Raw genomic sequence first — 18099 nt, forward strand, 5'->3', positions numbered from 1 at the left:
TGGAGGTTATCAGAATGAAGGGACTTTTGCTTGACTTCAGGTCTGCTCAGCTCAGTTTCCTTTTGCTTGTGTTTTTTTTTGGCTTCGCTTCTCCATTTGTGTTAATTTCACTTTGTGTGCGTGTGTTTTTGTATAGCTTCGGCTTTTGTTGGTTTGTGTTTGTCTCCTTGTACTTTAGTTTGTTTGTGTTTATCCTTTATTTCCCCATTACCTTATCCAGACGTATTATATCAATCTCTGTGCTCTTTTGTACCCTATTTCTTGAGTCTACTCTTGTTTTCCCTTATTGGTATTCGTAGTTCACTTGTGTATTTGTGTGAACCTTTGTGTATAGGGTTAGTTTAGATTGTCAGGTACATTCTGCACAAATAGTTGGTCTCTTTATTAGTAATGCTAGTTAGGACTGGTCAGTGCCTTTTGTCTTGTATGGTTTTTGAGTAGTTAGTGAAGGTTAGCCAGGGCGTTAGAAGACGCCGAAGACTGAGTGTTTCGGGTTTTGTTTTGGTAGTTAGGTCAGCTTTCCCTCACTTCATTAGCCAGCTGCATTTTGTTTATTTTCTTTTCTTTCCTCTCTAGTTCCCTTTCCCTGTGTGTTATTGTGTCCTAATTACGTACCAGTCACTTATTCACTTTAAAATCACTTTTGCACTGAAACTTGTTGTCACGCTTCCCAAGTCCCTCACCAGAAACCCACCTGCATCCAAAACCATCCTAAATGTTACACCCCTTTACCCTAGACCCTTGGGGTCGTAACAGAGGCGGTTTAAGGGATCCTTCAACAGTAATTGACAGCAAATAAATGTTATTGTCCTGACAGAGTTCTTAGGCAAAGACAGACCAAGACAGCTGGCGCTGAACAGTTCCACCACAGTGTACCAGCTGAAGAATCTAGTCCATGACACTGAGTATGTCCTTTCACTCTACGTGCTGTTTGGGTCCATTGTGGGACCGGGCATCACAGCCACCGTCAGAACATGTGAGTGCAACACAGTTTTTTGTTTTAACAAAACAATGTCAAGGGCTAGTTCCTTTTTATTTTAGGTCACTTGGAAGAAACATTGCTGTCTCATTCATGATGTTATACCTTATTGTTGCAGCACCTCTGGGCTATGTCTCCAACTTTAAGGTTACATCCTACACAAGCACTTCTATTACTGTGGAGTGGAGTCCTATTGTCGGAGCCACAGAATATAAAGTAACATGGACTGCTGGCAAAGGTAAATGCAACCTCAGTTTAGTATGTTTATTTTACACACACAGTTCATATTAAAGTATCATCCCCTTGCACTCCAAAACACAGTTATCCAGTTTTTCCACACTATATCCAAAACCACGATATCAATCTTATGTGTTATTACCTCCAGCAGGCCTTGAGTGATGCATAATTGTTTGCTTTTTCTATTCCTTCTCCACATTGTCTGGAAGATGTAGACAATGTGTTACCTTGAGGTCTTTTTCATAAGTAAGATTGGGATACAATGCAACAATGCAGCACCCTGCACTTAACTTCATATAATATGGGGATTTAAACACCTAAGTGTTTAGAATAAAGAGTGCAATGTGAAGAGAGTTTATGAAGTAAAAGTGTTCACTACATGTAGTTACAGCAATACAATACAATATAAAGTATGTACAGTATTTAATAATTCCATTTCACAATTGAAAATTAAATTTCATTAAAAATTCATTTTAATGCTTTTTGCTTTTTATTTTATAAATGTTACATTCTGTAGTGCACTCAACTTTGCATCCATAAAGCTATGATGTAAATGCATGCAAATTACATTATGAGGACAGGGGTCTGATAGAGTAACTACTATCTACTGTATTTATAGTATAGTTTATGAAATTATACAGTATTTTGAAATATTCATGCTATTTTAAATCCTTAAAATAATTTACTCCTAAAAAGGTAAATAATTTAAAGAATAGGACAATCAAAACAACTTTGAAAGACATTTCTTTATGTAAAAAGTATCCTTATGGTCTATCTTGTAAAACCACCTTATTGCTGCATCCCGTGCCCACACAAGGAATTAACAAGATAATCTACCTCTGGGCACAGACAGCAGCACCACTCAGAGCCAGTACTTGGAGCGCAATGTCCTGCACTACCGTATTGATGGGCTGATTCCCGAGGCTATCTATACTATCAGTATCCATGCTGTGTATGGCAATACAGAGGGACCTGAAATAACTCTTTCACAGCACACAGGTCAGTATCTATTCAACAGAAGGTCTTCACTCACAATACTGTAGGTTCTCAACTTTATAGAATAAAGTAGACTGAACCATTCATGTCATGTCATTTGCCAAACCATTTTATACCATATGGTGTCGCGGGAAGTCGGAGCCTACCTGGCAAGCAACGAGTGCAAGATAGGCTACACCCTGGACGGGGCGCCAGTCCATCGCAAGCCAATCATACATGGGGACAATTTGGAGGCCACGGTAAAGGCCAAGGGGGAAAATTTGGCCCGGACACTTGGATAACTCCCTACTGTTATCAAGAAATGCCCGGGGATCTTTAATGATCACTGAGAGTCAGGACCTCGGTTTAACGTCTCATCTGAAAGACGGCGCCCACTACAGTATAGTGTCCCTGCCACTATACTGGGGCATTAGGACCCACACAGACCGCAGGGTGTGCGCCCCCCACTGGTCCCACTATCACCACTTCCAGCAGCAAACATAGCTTCCCAGGAGGTCTCCCATCCAGGTACTGACTAGGCTCAACCCTGCTTAGCTTCAGTGGGTAGCCAGTTCGGAGCTGCAGGGTGATATGGCTGCTGGCCCATTCATAAGTATAATATGTAAATAATGTGATGCAGAAAGTCCTTTTTTAGTAACTGTGGTCCAAGTTAATGACTATGGTATAGTATAGTATTTTTTCTTCACATTCTACCCTTCATTAGAAAAACAAGTCTATATCGGTCTGTGGGAGAATATTTCAACAAAGGAACTAGAACAGAAGAGGTTACCCCTTTTGTTTTTGCAAATGTCTGATTTTAGTGCTTGATTGACAGTGTAGTAGTTTGTGCTTCCTTCTTTAACATTCATTGCAGCTGTACAAACGTTTTTAACCACAGCTTTCACACAATGAGTGATACAAACTATTACCGTATTACTATTATCATCATTTATCGACTGTTGAAAGCACCGTTCTTTAGTTGGGTCTAAGTATGGGATTTGAAACAATGAGCACAACATCAGCTTAAAAATGTATAGTCCAGTACATAATTAGCACACAAAGGAACACGGTTTTGAGCAGTGCAACTTCAGTTTTATTGGTGCTTATACACTTATATAACACATTGACATACAGTATGGCTGACAACGAAATAGTCTAAGGAGTTTTTTGATTAAATATTAACTCATACCTTTTTTTCCCTCAAAGATTTATTACCTGAAATAATTTTCAATAAATCTAAGTTGAACCAAGCATATAATATGGCAAACAGTCAATACGGTATGTTCTATTTTGTATATACGGTACTTAAAGCAGCATCTTTTTCAACAAATGTTTAATTGGAAATAACTTTGTTTAAAAATGTTTTACACACAGCCTCTATGACAGACTCTGAGTTGATTCAGTCTGTGAAAGATGTGAAAGTGGTGGATATTGGGGTTAAGAGCTTCAAGCTGTCCTGGAAAAGAACTCCTGGAGTGTCTGGCTACAAAATCTCCTGGGTTCCTTTCAATGGTACGTTTGTTGTATTATTGTTATCTGAATTTTCTCTTAATTTTTGATAATTTGGCTTCTGTGCACTTTATAAGTGATATTCAAGGATTTAATACTGTCGCAGTTGTCATTTATCACAACAGAGGTTACATTTTGGCTAATAGCTAGAGGTACTTCACAATCTACAGGTTTATGTGTACCTTATAGGTATTGGTGAATTTGTTTATTTTTTTATATATTAATTTTATATATTTTATATATTTCTAGATTAAAAATAGAAAAAAAATAGATTAAAAAAGGTTTAAGAAGACAATATACTTTACTTTATCTTAAATTCTTAAATGAGCTGGAAAAACTTATCAATGTAAAAAATAGCATGTTATTGGGTTTCAGTTTCCATCTACCATGACCATGTGGTTACACACAACATGGCTTCATTTCAACACCTAATAGAAAATTATTCGGGTTAATATGGGGTTAAGTGGTATTTTCTCTTGTGAGAAACATCAGTTTCAGTGATGAAGCTATTGCAAATCTAAATGCATAATGGACTTCTCGAGTTTAAGTATGGGATGCATATACAGTAAATGCTGTATACTTTAACACTCATTTGGAAGACTAAAAACCCTAGGTGGGAAGATTGAATGTGTACAGTATTTTGTTGTACAAAGCATTCCATCACAGAAATGCACACTGTTTCTCATTAGGTGGTCCTGAAAAGAGCAAACTTGTTTCCATGTCTGCAACATTTTTTACAATTGCGGGGCTGCAGGAAAGTTCTGCCTACAAGATTCAAGTCTCTCCAGTGGTTGGACAGCAGGAAGGAAGCCCTGTTCTCCTCACAGCCAGGACACGTGAGTCTAGCCAGTGGATGTAGGATTGATCGTAGCACTGGAGATAGGAAAAAAGGAACTTTTTTTTAATGAAGTATCAGTTTGAATAACATTGGTAGATAGCTTAGTAACCTACCAGCTGTGTACCAAATCACTAGTTTACAAAACATTTAAGGAATTCAATGTGAATTAACCATGACAAATTCTTTCAGACCATCTTTAATGCAAAACCAATAGTTTACACTCAAAGATTTATATATTTTCTCACAGAACATTGGTTCTATATGAATACCTCATAAAGAAGATCTACTGGCAGATGCCTGATTTAAGAATGAATCAGAAAATAAAAATCTTCTTTAAACAGTAGCTTCCTGCCAACATTTCTGCCTTTGTATGTACCCCCAAAACCTTGGTAACGCACTTTAGCTTGACAGACTTTATCCTTAGGGTAGTTGCAAGGGTTTGCATGTACAGAACCAAAACCCACTGCAACCACAAAGGGATGCTTTATAATGCTTGTCTTTTCAGACACCACAACAAAACAGCCCTCAAAAACTCCAACTACCACCACTCCCATACACATTCTTTATACAGTAGACCAAACAAAAGCCCAATTGTACTCATGGAAGGATCTCTCACCCTTTACCAATTATCAAATAATTAAGTAAATCACCCCTAGTTTGGCTATTTACAGGTATCGGAGGTCATACAGTGGCCTCTACTGGCAGGTCACCTCCAACTGCAGCCCCACCACAACCCCCTTTTGAGCTGGCCTGCCATACACAAACTAAATGAATCCTTTACCATTAATCAAGCTATTAGTTGGACTAGGTATTCACTGGTAACTGGATACCAGTCTGGGCTACAGTATACTGTATCTAAGAGTAGTAGCCTTAATTATCAGTAATCAATAATTATAATGACATTTGAACTAAGTTTTCCGAATTGAGACATACTGAGGAAATGCTTGTTCTACCGCCTGATTTAAAATTTAAGAATGTATTTATTTTGTTTTCTCATTGTTTTGTTTATTTTCATTTCTAGTGGACTTGCCTAAGGTGAAAAAGTTTAAAGCCCTTGAAACCACAGACAACAGTACTGTGTTGAACTGGACAAGTGTCGCTGGAGTATCTGGGTATATAATAACTTGGAGGCCTATTTCAGGTGATTGGACACCAGGTTCTGTCAAAAACTCAGATGAATAATTATTTTGCAACTTTAAAATCACTCAGTTTTTTTTCTTTTCTTGACAAACAGTATTTGTCAGCACAACTATGACTTCAGTTTCTAGAGCCTTGATTTATTTCACTACCGCATCAAACCTCTCTCGTGTTACATACAGTACCTTGCATGTAAGCATGGCACCAAGTGCCAAAACAAAACAAAAATGTTGCACCTTGATCTAAAAAAAGCATTAATTCAATGAACTCACAAATGACCAGGAAAAAAAAAGAGCCTCTCAGTTCTGAGAAACATTAAATGGTTTGTGCCATAATCTCAGTTGCCTATATAGAAGTTGATGCTCCTCACTGAAAATACCATTCAAGTAACGCGTTACCTCAGAAAATGCCTGCTTACAGAGAAAGATGCCAGTAAATCTTGTGCCAAGACATGGAACACCTTACCTGGCTATGTCATGTGAAAAGCCACATGCTGAACTGAAGTTAAGCTTCTGGCAGTGTGGGTTGAGAATTAACCCAAGACTCTGGGAAAGTATCCAGCAGACCAGAGGAGCAAAAGCTAGCTACACCAGGAGGAAACTTGGCAGCCGTTTGATTCGTGTTCTTTGAGCAACTCCCTGTGCTATCACAGTTTGAAAATTCTCTCATGCAAAATAAGAATCACCTAAACACTCAAGGGCCTTTTTACCAGGGACACTGATCATAATGATCTATTAGATTGCAGTCTTTCTTAGAAATTGAGACAATTCTGTATTCTGCACATGTCAAAAGTATACACTTTTCATGCTGAATTAATCAAATTCTATTGATCTTGCTGACCTTCAGTTCAGAAGTACATAAAATGGAATTAAGCATGATTTATTAATGAAAAACACTTGTAATGCATTTGTAAAAAAATATTTTAGAAGAGTATAAAGTCTAAATCTGAAATTGTATAATTTCTATATACAGGTAAACATTATTAATAACATTTTACGAGTAATAAAATTAAGAAGATATAATCCTTATGGGTAGTGTTCATAATTAACAAAACAAAAGTCAAGCTGATCTGAAATAAATGTTATATTCATACAGTAAATCTCTGTTTTCCAGGGATTTGAATCTAGCATTTATACTGTTTAAAATACAAAGACACGTAGGTACAGTGCTATCCCAATTTAATCATACCCCTGATGAAACAAGAACAATTAACATCAAATAATAGAAAGGTTTGCAGATTGAACATAAGATCATGTGAAAGATTTCGAACTAAATGAAGGCATTTGGAACATTTAGTCTGTCTGCTAGTTAGTTCATAATTAATCCAAGGATGTCATTCAGATATTTCTTGAAGGAAACCATGGTATTGGCTTCAACACCATACCTGAGTAGCTTGTACCATACTCCCACAATGCTTTGAGTAAAGAAGAGTCTCATGTTCAGATTTTTTTGTTTTTAAAGCACTTTCACATAGTCTGGTACTTGTGTCCTCTGGCTCTGGTTCACTGTCAATTCTGAAGAAATCTGCTGAGTTGACTTTGTTAACACCTTCGAGGATTTTGAATACTTGTTTCAGGCTCCTGTAATATCCGTTGTTTTAAATTTAAAATCTTAATTTCCTTCTGCCTGTCACTTTATGACATTACCCAGAATGTTCTAATATTCCCCAATAATTCCTCAGAATGTACAGTGGATTGGATAATGTTTTTTTGTTAAAAACTCTAAGATCATTACACAGCGATCTTAAGAGCATTGCATTGAGCAAAGTCAAAGTTGTCATAATTAAGTTCAGAAAACACACACATCTCATTTATTTCACACCTAGTCAGTATTTTGTAAATCTTCTGGTAGGATTTATATTGAACAGATACCTCTTGTAGTGTGCTATTAGTCTTGAGCTTAATCAGTCAAAACACAAAGTATTTGTACACACACAAAAAAACATTTGGTATTTTCATTTTATGATTTGGGTTAACAAATTAATTTTGCCTAATTATATTTTGTATATTTTAGAAATACATTATTGCGCTCCTGTGCCTGTAGTTGTGGAAGAAGTGCTCAGATTTTTTTTAATCCAGCTCAGAGCATGTGATACTAAACACATTTACAGTACCTTTCTTTCTTTTTCACAGATTTGAAAACCACAACTGAAATCCTGGGACCTGTTTTTACTTCCTTTAAAATCACAAATCTGTTGTATGGCAGGACATATATTTTTACAATACGACCACTCTATGGAGAAGTTGAAGGACCTGTGACATCAATAAATGAAAGAATTCGTAAGAAACAGCTTCTTGGGGGATCAATATTACCTTAAATATTTAACATTCATTTATTATGTAATTAATCTTAGAATTCCTTGAGTTTATAAATTGTCTAACGTTCACATCTCATGTCATGTCATGAGTAAAATAGTTTATCAGGAAAAAAACACAAGAACCTGGAAAATAAATTCTTTACATGTACTGTACTGTACGTTATTAACAAGAAGTTCAAGTAGCTAGCTCTGTCAGCATGTGTGGGCTGCAAAGGAACAAGTAAAAGGTTTATTCCATGCTGAAAAGAGAATAAAGGAAACACCTCGTTTTGGAAAGAAGGCTCCACAGCCAAAACGTTGTTTTTTGCTTTCTTCTCTTTTCAGCATGGAATAAACCTTTTACTTGTTCTTTTACATTATTACCAATGGGCACAATTAGTTTTTTTCTTGCAGAAGAAGATTTTGGCTATTTGAAAGCACAATGTTTGGTTTCTTTTGTTAATTACAGTGGGAAAAGCCAAAACGAGTGTGTCTGCTGTGACTTTGTCAACTACAGAGGCAACTTCCACTCCAGCATTAATTCCGACACCTCAACAGGCCAACACCAGGGCTCAGGCTGCAGGAAGGAATACACGAACTCCTACTGTGAAGACAACTAAATCCACAACGACTCTGACAACATCAGCTACCCCCACCACAACAACCACGATGACAACTACTGCTGCCCCTGCAACTATAGAACCTCCAGCCACCACAACAATCACTACAGCATCAACTCTGCGCTCTGGGCCAAGTATGATGTTACCGCACATATTTTAGACGGCAAACTGATGATTCAAACCAGATAACAATAAATATATTCGGTTGCATTTGGTTTCTTTTAATCCCCAAGCTGTTATACATTTTATAACACAAATAAGGTTTCATACACAGCTCCATGCTGAAAGCTATTCAGGGTTCACAGATTTCAACTAAAAAAACAATCATATGCTCTGTGTTTTCTTAGAAAGAAGCTCACACAAATGTACACAAAGAACTATGTTTGATAGTTCAATATTCTTGTATTCACAGTAACAGTGATTACACGAGTCCTGGTGCCTCGAATAAGAGAATGTCTCAATATGACTCTTCATACATTCTTATTTCAGCAAACAACTTAAAATCTCTTTTTCTTCCCTCCCCACCTCACCCTCTTTTCTTTACACACCCGACGAAAGCTCCACAACAGAAACATTGTGAGTTTACCATATCTTTTCAGCGCAGAATTTACCTTTCGTCTTTTGTAGCTTACATGCTGACACACCTCACTGCTCTATTATGTGTCATGGCTCAGGACCTAATGAAATATTGTCATCATTACTTTGTCTGCTAGTGATTAGGATGTTTTTTTTCATCTTTGTGAGGAGAGTTTATTATCTGATGTGTTTTTTGTTTTTCTTTTCAGTCTGTGGAAAAGTTAAGGCTGACATTGTCTTCCTTATTGATGAGTCCTGGAGCATTGGTGCTAATAACTTTGTCAAACTGAAAGATTTCCTCTTCAGAATCGCCACCTACTTCCCAATAATAGGTCCAAAAGGAACACAGGCAAGTGAAAGTCTATCAGCTAATATTATGCAACTCAGTTGAGTAGCACAACTTCATAAAACTAGGTACAGCATTTTGGGAAATAATGAATAAAGCCTTAGGTGTGAAGTTTACACTATGATGTGTCATGTCATAAAGAAATTATGATAACAATTCCCTGCATTTACATAGAACTTTATATCCCAAAGGATCTCAACACACTTTACATACAGGAGCTTTATATACAGCTAGTAATGGGTCATTGGTTTGGAAATTCTTGTCCTGAGGGACCTGTAGGACCGCCTACTGGTCCCTGGTACTATTTGCAACAGTAGCCTGGTTTTCCTCGGTGGTCTCCCATTCTAGTACTAGGCTCAGGCTTTTTGTTGGGCTATCAAGATCTGGCTAGAAGGTGGTAATGTTTCTTCTGTAACTAGGCTCATGCAAAGAACCGGTTACAGAAGTGATATCACCCCCCTCTGTAATCTAGACAGTGAAAAACTCGGCTGAGACAGAGGACTTGGTCTTTTGGCTTGGTGGAACGATGCACTATTCAGGGAGTGGCACAATGCATGCTGGGACCTTGTGATCAATCAGGATATAATCCCAGCAGTGCACTTCCATTCTATTCACACCACTCAACTAGGAATTCTGTATTGATATCCAGCATCTTTTTGCTTTCAGATCGCAGTGGTTCACTACAGTGACGAGCCCAGAATAGAGTTTCGCCTGAATGAATTCAAGGACCGGAACTCTTTGCTGAGAGCATTGCGGGGAGTGCGGTATGGAGGAGGAAACACAAAAACAGGTAGAGGACCAGCCCCTTTGCTAAAAAGGGTCTGCCTCACGGGGGAGGGAAATGGATTTGGTTTCAGGAAATGCAACACAGGATAACAGGATTGCTCATAGATAGATAGATACTTTATTGATCCCGTGAGGGAAATTGCAGTGCAACAGCAGCTTTACACAGACAACACAGCCACAGTGTAACGAATGATACAATAATAATAATAGTACAATACATACAATACAATCAGTACAGTGAGGGGTGCACTAAAAGAGTTACTCACAGTCCAGGACACACAAAGAACAAACTAGAACAGAACAATATGCAGAAAAATCGTATCACACATATAAATATAAATATAGATGTAAATATAGATATAAATATAAATATAAATGTCGTGTCCTCTATGTTCTCTAACAGGTCGTGGAATTGGTTTTGTACTGAAGGAGATATTCCAGGAGTCTGTGGGAATGAGGCACGATGTGCCACATGTGCTTGTCTTGGTTACCGATGGAAGAGCCCAAGACGACGTTGCTCCCACGGCCAGAGTTGCACATGTGCTTGGTCAGTCATTACTCCATTTTCTTTCCTGTACATATGATGTACATTTATTATTTGCTTTGTGTCTGAAATGAATGACTTTTATTTCAGGTGTTAAAGTGCTGGCAGTGGGAGTCGCAAGCGCTGACATCGAGGAACTGAAGACGATTGTCTCGCCGGGAAGCTACAAAAACATTTTTTTTGCTCAGACCTTCGATGACTTCCCTTCCATCGAAAGGGAATTTATTGAAAATCTTTGCAGTGAAGCCTTACTAACAAGTCAACAGAGAGAGGTATGAGGCTTAATGAGACTAGGGCTTAAAAGCAAAATCAGTTTCTGGACTAAAAATAGGGAGGACATGTTTTCACAAAGGTGATGGACGGATTATTCCATCCAGTTCGGTATTTCTAAAGCTCATTTTCTGGGCTCTTGAGACGGCTCATAATCAGTGACAAGTCTATGCCTGTCACGTCTCGATTCCTTATATTCTTGGTTTATTTAGCCTTTGCTCACATTTCCATACTTGAATAACCAGCACGCTTTTGACAATTTAGACTCAGATTGTTCAGCAGTCAGTCAGTTTTAAGAAAGGTATTTTATTCAGTATCAGCTTATTCCACTCAGACCCCGAACAGTAAGTGCTGTAGTGACATACAGTTATAATACAGTAAGTTATTGTAATGCAAACAAACCACCAGATCCAACACAATAATCTAATGTGTTCCTGCAAACCTGTTCCTACAGTCTGATCTGTTAGACGCAGATATGCCCCAAGGATCACCTGACAGCCCTTCACCTATAGATTCTAGTAATGGACTAGGTGTCCTGACCAAACCACAAGGACCTTGCCCTTCACAGTGCATGAAGGTAATGCAGTATTCAGTCATACAGTATACAGTATACCTTTTATCGAAATAGTAAATAATCTCTAATTTTCTGCATTAATATTTTCAGGGCCAAAAAGGAGAAAAGGTAAGTGCTATTTTTAAAAAGTCCACAATATCGAAAATACTGCTTTAAATAAATATCCTTACAGGTAGAGTATCATACCAAAACGTTTCTTTTGCAGGGAGAAAGCAACTCACACGGTGGACTGGTATGTGACCACATTTTTGTCTGCAAAAAAACAAGAACAAAAAGGCAACAAAATTAAAACTAATAATTTCAGGCTTTTCTGATCTCTTTTTATTTTCTGGATTTAGAGGCTACCAACAGGCAATGGCTACGATCTTTTCAATTTAAATACCAAAGGTGAAAAGGGAGAACGGGTGAGTACCTTATCATCATATACCCCTTTTATATCCCAGCGGCCTTTCCCTAGCAACCAACCTGACCACTTCAGACCTACCCCCTACTAACTGATCCAAAGCTAGTTGTTCTTCATTAGTAAATGGGCAAGGATCACTTTTATCTCTGAAACCTACAGTATGTCTGCAACTTTTCAGGGGAAGCAGTGGCAAAAATATATGCAGTGCGTATTGTTTATACCCTGTCGTGTCAATTATTTTTTATTTCTTGTAGTTCTGTGATTTTTCAATTGGCCAATTGTATATATAAATATATAAAATATAGTACTGTATGTATTCATTTTTACAGTGGTAATTCCAAATATCATTTACACATAGAAATTGAAAGATTTCAAAACCTTTGGAATGTAATACATTCAATATTTATTTTACTCAGTTGTACACTGTTGTTTTTTATGTGTTTCAAAAAGTGGCTCGATGAGGTCCTCAGATCAATTAGCTCCAGTTTACGCAGAATGGCCTTCTGTTCTTTATAACCTTTATGTCTGTAAGTTGATTAACATTCATATTCAGAAATGTACTCTTACTGAAAAGGACAAAAACTATATCAAAATCCAGGTCCAAAAGCTCTCTGTTCCCACAATTAGGGATCTGTCTGTCTGCATAAGCAATGCAGCTACTGTATCAGCCCATCTATGGCATCCTAAAAGCCTACAGTATCATGCCCAGCTGGTGTTGGGACCATGGTTTGACCAGAGATCGGGGTGGTTTTGACTTATTTTCTCTATTTCACACACAACAGTGGGTAGGCCATTAGTAGGACCATAGAAGGCCTCATTGTGGGAATCTACATAAATTACTGGATATGCAGATTACAGATTTCAGGCTCTTCTGCTCCTCTTTGCAATGACGGAGTGTTGCCATTGGCCTTAAGTACTCCCTCAGAGACACACCCAGTAAAACTGGACACAATGGCTCAAAATGCTCCTCTTCCATGCATTCTTGAGATCATGGAAGATTGAGCGTGAGAGCAAGATACCACTGGTTCTAAATCCCAGCCCCAGGCAGTAACCACCAAGGATTCTGTACAAGTCCATTGGGCTGACTTCAGTGTCAATGCCTTTGAGAACTTTGAATACTTAAACCAGGTCTGTTTACAGTATTCTCTTTCCAAAGACTAAAAAGTGTCCTGTCAGAACAGGACATTGCTTTTGTCCTGGGAATGTATCTAGTTGCTCTTGTTGATTCCAGAGTAGCAACATTCTTTTTTGTAATGTGGTGACGAAAATTGTACTCAGTGTTCTAAATTAGGTCTTATTAATGCATTGGACTACCTTCACAATTGAATTTAAACCCATACCTTTAACTAAGCATTTGTTTGCCTTATTTGCTTAACCACAATAAATAGAAGTTGCAAATGTGTCAACATACAGTACAGTATAAACATCAAAGACTTTTTCATATGCAGATTCTTCACCCTCGCTGCTTCTCATTTTGTGTCTATTGTTTTTATTAGTTACTTGTATGTGACACTCTGAAATTGTATGCATGCAATGTCATCTTTGATAACTTTAGATTTTTTTCCATTATCTTTGAAATTCTCTTAGCAGCTTCTGCATTTGCATTTGCATAATGCTCCTATGTTGGTATAGTCTGTGAACGTGACTAGTTTGATACTGATACTGGAATGTAGATGATGGATATCTAAAAAGGGTAGTGGTCCTAATACGCATATAAACCCCTGTGTTCTTTATTGTGATCCTGCTAAAAATAACCCCAAATTGAGCTTTCGGCCTTTACAAAGTATGTGCTCTGTTTTATAACCATTAAACAGTGGTCAATAATTCAATTATCTGCTCCAGGAGCGGACTATTTAAGGTTTTCTCTCTGCTCAGCTCCTTGCTCCAACATTGTGTGAGCTACAGTGTCAGCTGCACGGCCGTGAAGTGTGCTCAAGCCCTGTTTTTCCAAAGCTCTGAAGGAGCAGATATTTTTCCGGCTGCCTTTTATTTTCTCTGCTTGAAAGGAAGTCTTTCCTCCTTTTCTTTCATTTTTCTCACAGTAGCATTAACTCGAGTTTTTGCATTAACTCGCCAGCCCCTTTTAACTGCCTTCAGGGAGACAGTCATTGTTGACGGGAGTCTCAGCCTCAAGGTGGACAGCTATTTCATTTTTTTCTCCACAGTTGCTTACGAGGAAATCTCTTACTCACTCCACTCCTCTGCTTGTTAACGGCTTATCTCTTCATCATTTCTCCATGCTGGCCTCCATCAATCTATCATTTAGCCTGCATCCATTTCTTCCATACCTCTCAATTAAGCCTCACTCCATCTAGACACCCATGAGGTTGCTCCAAGGTTATGCAGAGCAGTTGGACCTCAGCTTGCTATTCGCCACAGCTGAACTTCAGGAACTGAAACATAACTTCATGGAAGCATAACACTGTACTCCCTGATAGCAATGACTCCATTCCTTTTCAGGTATTCAAGGCACCTTTGTGTTGGGTTGCTCATATTTCAGATGATAAATCAGGCTTCGTGGTAATGAAAGTCAATGATATTGTATTTTAACATGTACGTGAAATGCTCACAGTAGCTCTGGTGTCTATTTACATTTTTTAATTCTAAATATAACACCCTCTAACAGGTGTATGATTTTATTTTGTGTAGGGCCTTCCTGGAACAGATGGTGTTCCTGGGTTGCCAGGGCGACCAGGCCGCACTGGGCCTCCGGGATCTGCTGGACTTAGGGTAAAATAATACTAACAATATGTACTGTATAATATAGGGCATAATGATAACAAGAATACATAAAAGAATAGTTAAATAGTTAAATCTTACTAAGCTGTTGGCTTAATTTTACAGCAAATGTAAAAATAAAATGGCCCCCACATTTGTTTTTTTCCACTCTCGTTAATTTAGGGTCCTCCAGGTGTGCCAGGTGATTCTGTAAGTATAAAAGAACCTTCAACTCCTTTCTTTCTCACCACAAATTTTAGGTTATAATAAAAAATTGATCTGTTTGTCCTTGTGGCAGTAACTCTTTTATCCTGAATTAGGTCCACATGGTGTATATGCAGCATGCAACATGGAGATGTAAAATGGCATAGCACACATTTTGAAGTAAAAACATCAACGGTTATTCATTATTTAAGGCATAGCTTTTCCAACATGGGCTGCTGCCTAGACTCTTGTGGATGCTAACAGTTTATGAGGTACCCATGACAATGGCGGAAGAAGAGGAGAGAAAGATCAACACGCACCTCTGAAAGTGGCTGGGAATCCCTCCAAGTGTCACATTGGTGGGGCTTAATATAAGATCAGGACAGCTGCAACTCCGCTGTCTTCATTTGTGGAAGGATTCAAGGTGGCGAAATGGAGGGTGGAAATGCCCTTCAGAAACTCTAGAGACAGCCTGTGCAGAGAGGTAGGAATCATTACCAGATCAGGAAGTATTTGGGCAGCTGGAGACTCTTTTGACCCAAGCAAAGAGTGCATTAAAACTTCAGGACATCCTTGGGAACCCATGTACCGGCAGGCAATGCTTGGGAGCAACACACTTCAAGCAGTAGAAAAAAGTCAGATTAACGGTTAGGAGAGCTATGGTACAGGAAGAAGTGAGGAATCAGAAGGAATACAGATGAAGAGTTGGGAATAGGGGGCACATTGATAAAATGAAGCCTTCCCGTAAGAAGACTGACTTGGACAGAACTGTGGAGGTTGGAGCTCTTTCGCATCTCTACCTTGTTGCGGACATTCTATAAAACTCTCCGGTCACCAGCTGTATGGGACTGTAGACCAAATCTCTACAAGTGGGGTATGAGGGAAGATCCACTGTGCAGGCTCTGTTTGAGAGAGTGGTGCCATGGCACATATTCTCTCTGGGTGCGGAGTAACACTTTTCCAAGGGAGGATGGCATGGCAAGGTTTTGATGACACTCGCAGACATCCTGGAGAAAAAGTGATGGACAAAACAACAAGCTCATGGAGGATCAACAGTTGCATTTGTCATGCAGGGTGAGAAGTGGACAAGGTCAGGGAAAATCAATGATTCCATCCTGCATAAAGCTCCATCGTGGGACATGAGAGGGGACCTTGGAGGAAGACTGCAGTTTCCAGGAGCAGTACTATCATCCCTAATCCCAGCGGTGTTGATGTGGTCCCCAGAAGTGAGAAAGATCATCCTCATTGAGCTGACTGTGCCGTGGGAGGAAGGATGCGAGGAGGCCTTGGAGAGGGAAAGTGCCAAATATGAAGATCTGCTAGAAAAGGGTGGCAGATGTGGTTGTTCCCAGTGGAGACTGGATGCAGTGGATTCCCTGTGCAATCAGCGTGGAGAATGCTGACAGCTGTAGGGATTACTGGGAGGGACAGATGGACAGCAGTTCATTTGTTGGCAGAGGCAGCGGAGAGAGCCTCATGCTGGCTTTGAACAGGAGAGAGGAGTTAAGATGGAGGCCAGGAGGAGATGAGCCGTGAATGGCTATCATTGCTGAACTGTCAGCAGCAGAGTGTTAGAGATAAGTGTCAAAACACCTGATGAAACCTGGGTTCCATGTGATTACATAAATTCCTGGCCAACATAGTCAATAGTCAATACAACTTTTGACTAAGGAGAGCATCAGTAGATGTATATACAGTAAGAAGACATCAATAACTATATAAAAGTAGCTTACCTTTGATACTTTCAGCTTTTTATTACTTCAGCAGTTTTAGTTTGTTAATTTTGTCTGTAATTGTTCTTCTGCTTAATTTTTGTTCTATCATTCATAGTCCTCTATGTTTTTAGTGTTCATTTTTATGGTATATTACAGTACATCCCTTTAAAATGATATTTGGTCAATTCCAAATCCAAGTTGCTACCCATGAAACTAAGGGGGTCACGCTTTACCGTACATTTAAATCACTAGCTGTTATAATAATAACAATAAACTTTATTTTTTTTATATAGCGCCTTTAAAGGTGGCTTCTCAAAGCGCTTTACAGAATGAGAACAACAATAAATAAAAAGAATACACAAGATAAAACACAATTACAATATACAGAGGAGACCGTGGTGTAGAGGGGTGAAGAATGGAACCGGTTAAGTAAAGGCTCTTCTAAAGAAGAAGGTTTTGAGTCTGGATTTGAAGGAGTTTAGAGAAGGTGGCTCTCTGATATCCTTGGGCAGAGAGATCCAGAGCTTTGGGGCATAACAGGAGAAGGCCCTGTCACCCATACAATGTAGACGGGTTTGGGGGACAGTTAGGGGAATAGAATTAGAAGAGCGAAGGTTGCGAGGTGGGGAGTAAGGTGATAATAGTTCAGACAGGTACTGAGGTACCAAGCCATGCAGAGCCTTATAGGTGAGCATGAGAATTTTAAAGTCCGGAATTTGACAGGAAGCCAGTGCAAGGACTCCAGGATAGGAGTAATGTGATCACTTGCACTAGACCTGGTCAGGATCCTGGCTGCTGAATTTTGGATATACTGCAGTTTGTTCAAAGTAGATTTAGATACCCCAGCGGGAAGAACATTACAGTAGTCAATTCGAGAGAACACAAATATGTTGATCAGCTTTTCAGCCACAGTTAGTGATAGCATAGGGTGTAGTCTAGTGATATTTCTGAGGTGAAAAAAAGATGTTTTGACAATATGCTGCACACGTGGGTCGAATGTTAAGCCACAGTCGAATATCACCCCAAGGTTTTTCAATTTAGACTGAAGCTCAAGAACAGAACTATCTACAGATAGGGTTAAAGGATTGGCTTTACGAAGTTGATGGGGGGTGCCAATAAGCATGACTTCAGTCCTGTCACAGTTAAGATGAAGGAAATTTTGAGTCATCCAAGTTTTTATGTCAGAGATGCAATTGGATAGAATAGAGACAGCCACATCAGTGTCAGGTTTGGTATGGATGTATATTTGAGTATCATCAGCGTAGAAATGATAGCTAAGGCCATGTGATCTTAAAAGCTGACCAAGTGGAAACATGTAAATGCTGAAGAGCAAGGGGCCCAGTATTGAGCCCTGAGGAACACCAGACTTAAC

The 18099-nt window shown here is 38.9% G+C and overlaps 1 protein-coding gene across 1 annotated transcript in view; it reads left to right on the forward strand.

Moving 5' to 3' along the window:
* col7a1l (collagen type VII alpha 1-like) overlaps positions 1-18099 on the forward strand; it is a 178183-nt gene that overhangs the window by 61411 nt on the left and 98673 nt on the right. The window contains exons 18-34 of the mRNA XM_088922609.1: positions 818-976; positions 1098-1211; positions 2066-2215; positions 3566-3703; positions 4390-4536; positions 5560-5679; positions 7808-7954; positions 8441-8725; positions 9377-9516; positions 10180-10303; positions 10703-10846; positions 10934-11115; positions 11568-11690; positions 11778-11795; positions 12026-12091; positions 14740-14820; positions 14992-15018. Of these exons, the coding sequence (XP_088778735.1) occupies positions 818-976; positions 1098-1211; positions 2066-2215; positions 3566-3703; positions 4390-4536; positions 5560-5679; positions 7808-7954; positions 8441-8725; positions 9377-9516; positions 10180-10303; positions 10703-10846; positions 10934-11115; positions 11568-11690; positions 11778-11795; positions 12026-12091; positions 14740-14820; positions 14992-15018 (2165 nt within the window). The remainder of the gene's footprint in view (positions 1-817; positions 977-1097; positions 1212-2065; positions 2216-3565; positions 3704-4389; positions 4537-5559; positions 5680-7807; positions 7955-8440; positions 8726-9376; positions 9517-10179; positions 10304-10702; positions 10847-10933; positions 11116-11567; positions 11691-11777; positions 11796-12025; positions 12092-14739; positions 14821-14991; positions 15019-18099) is intronic.

Source organism: Atractosteus spatula, chromosome 8 (genome assembly GCF_055471065.1).
Source record: "Atractosteus spatula isolate fAtrSpa1 chromosome 8, fAtrSpa1.hap1, whole genome shotgun sequence".
Classification (NCBI taxonomy): domain Eukaryota; kingdom Metazoa; phylum Chordata; class Actinopteri; order Semionotiformes; family Lepisosteidae; genus Atractosteus; species Atractosteus spatula.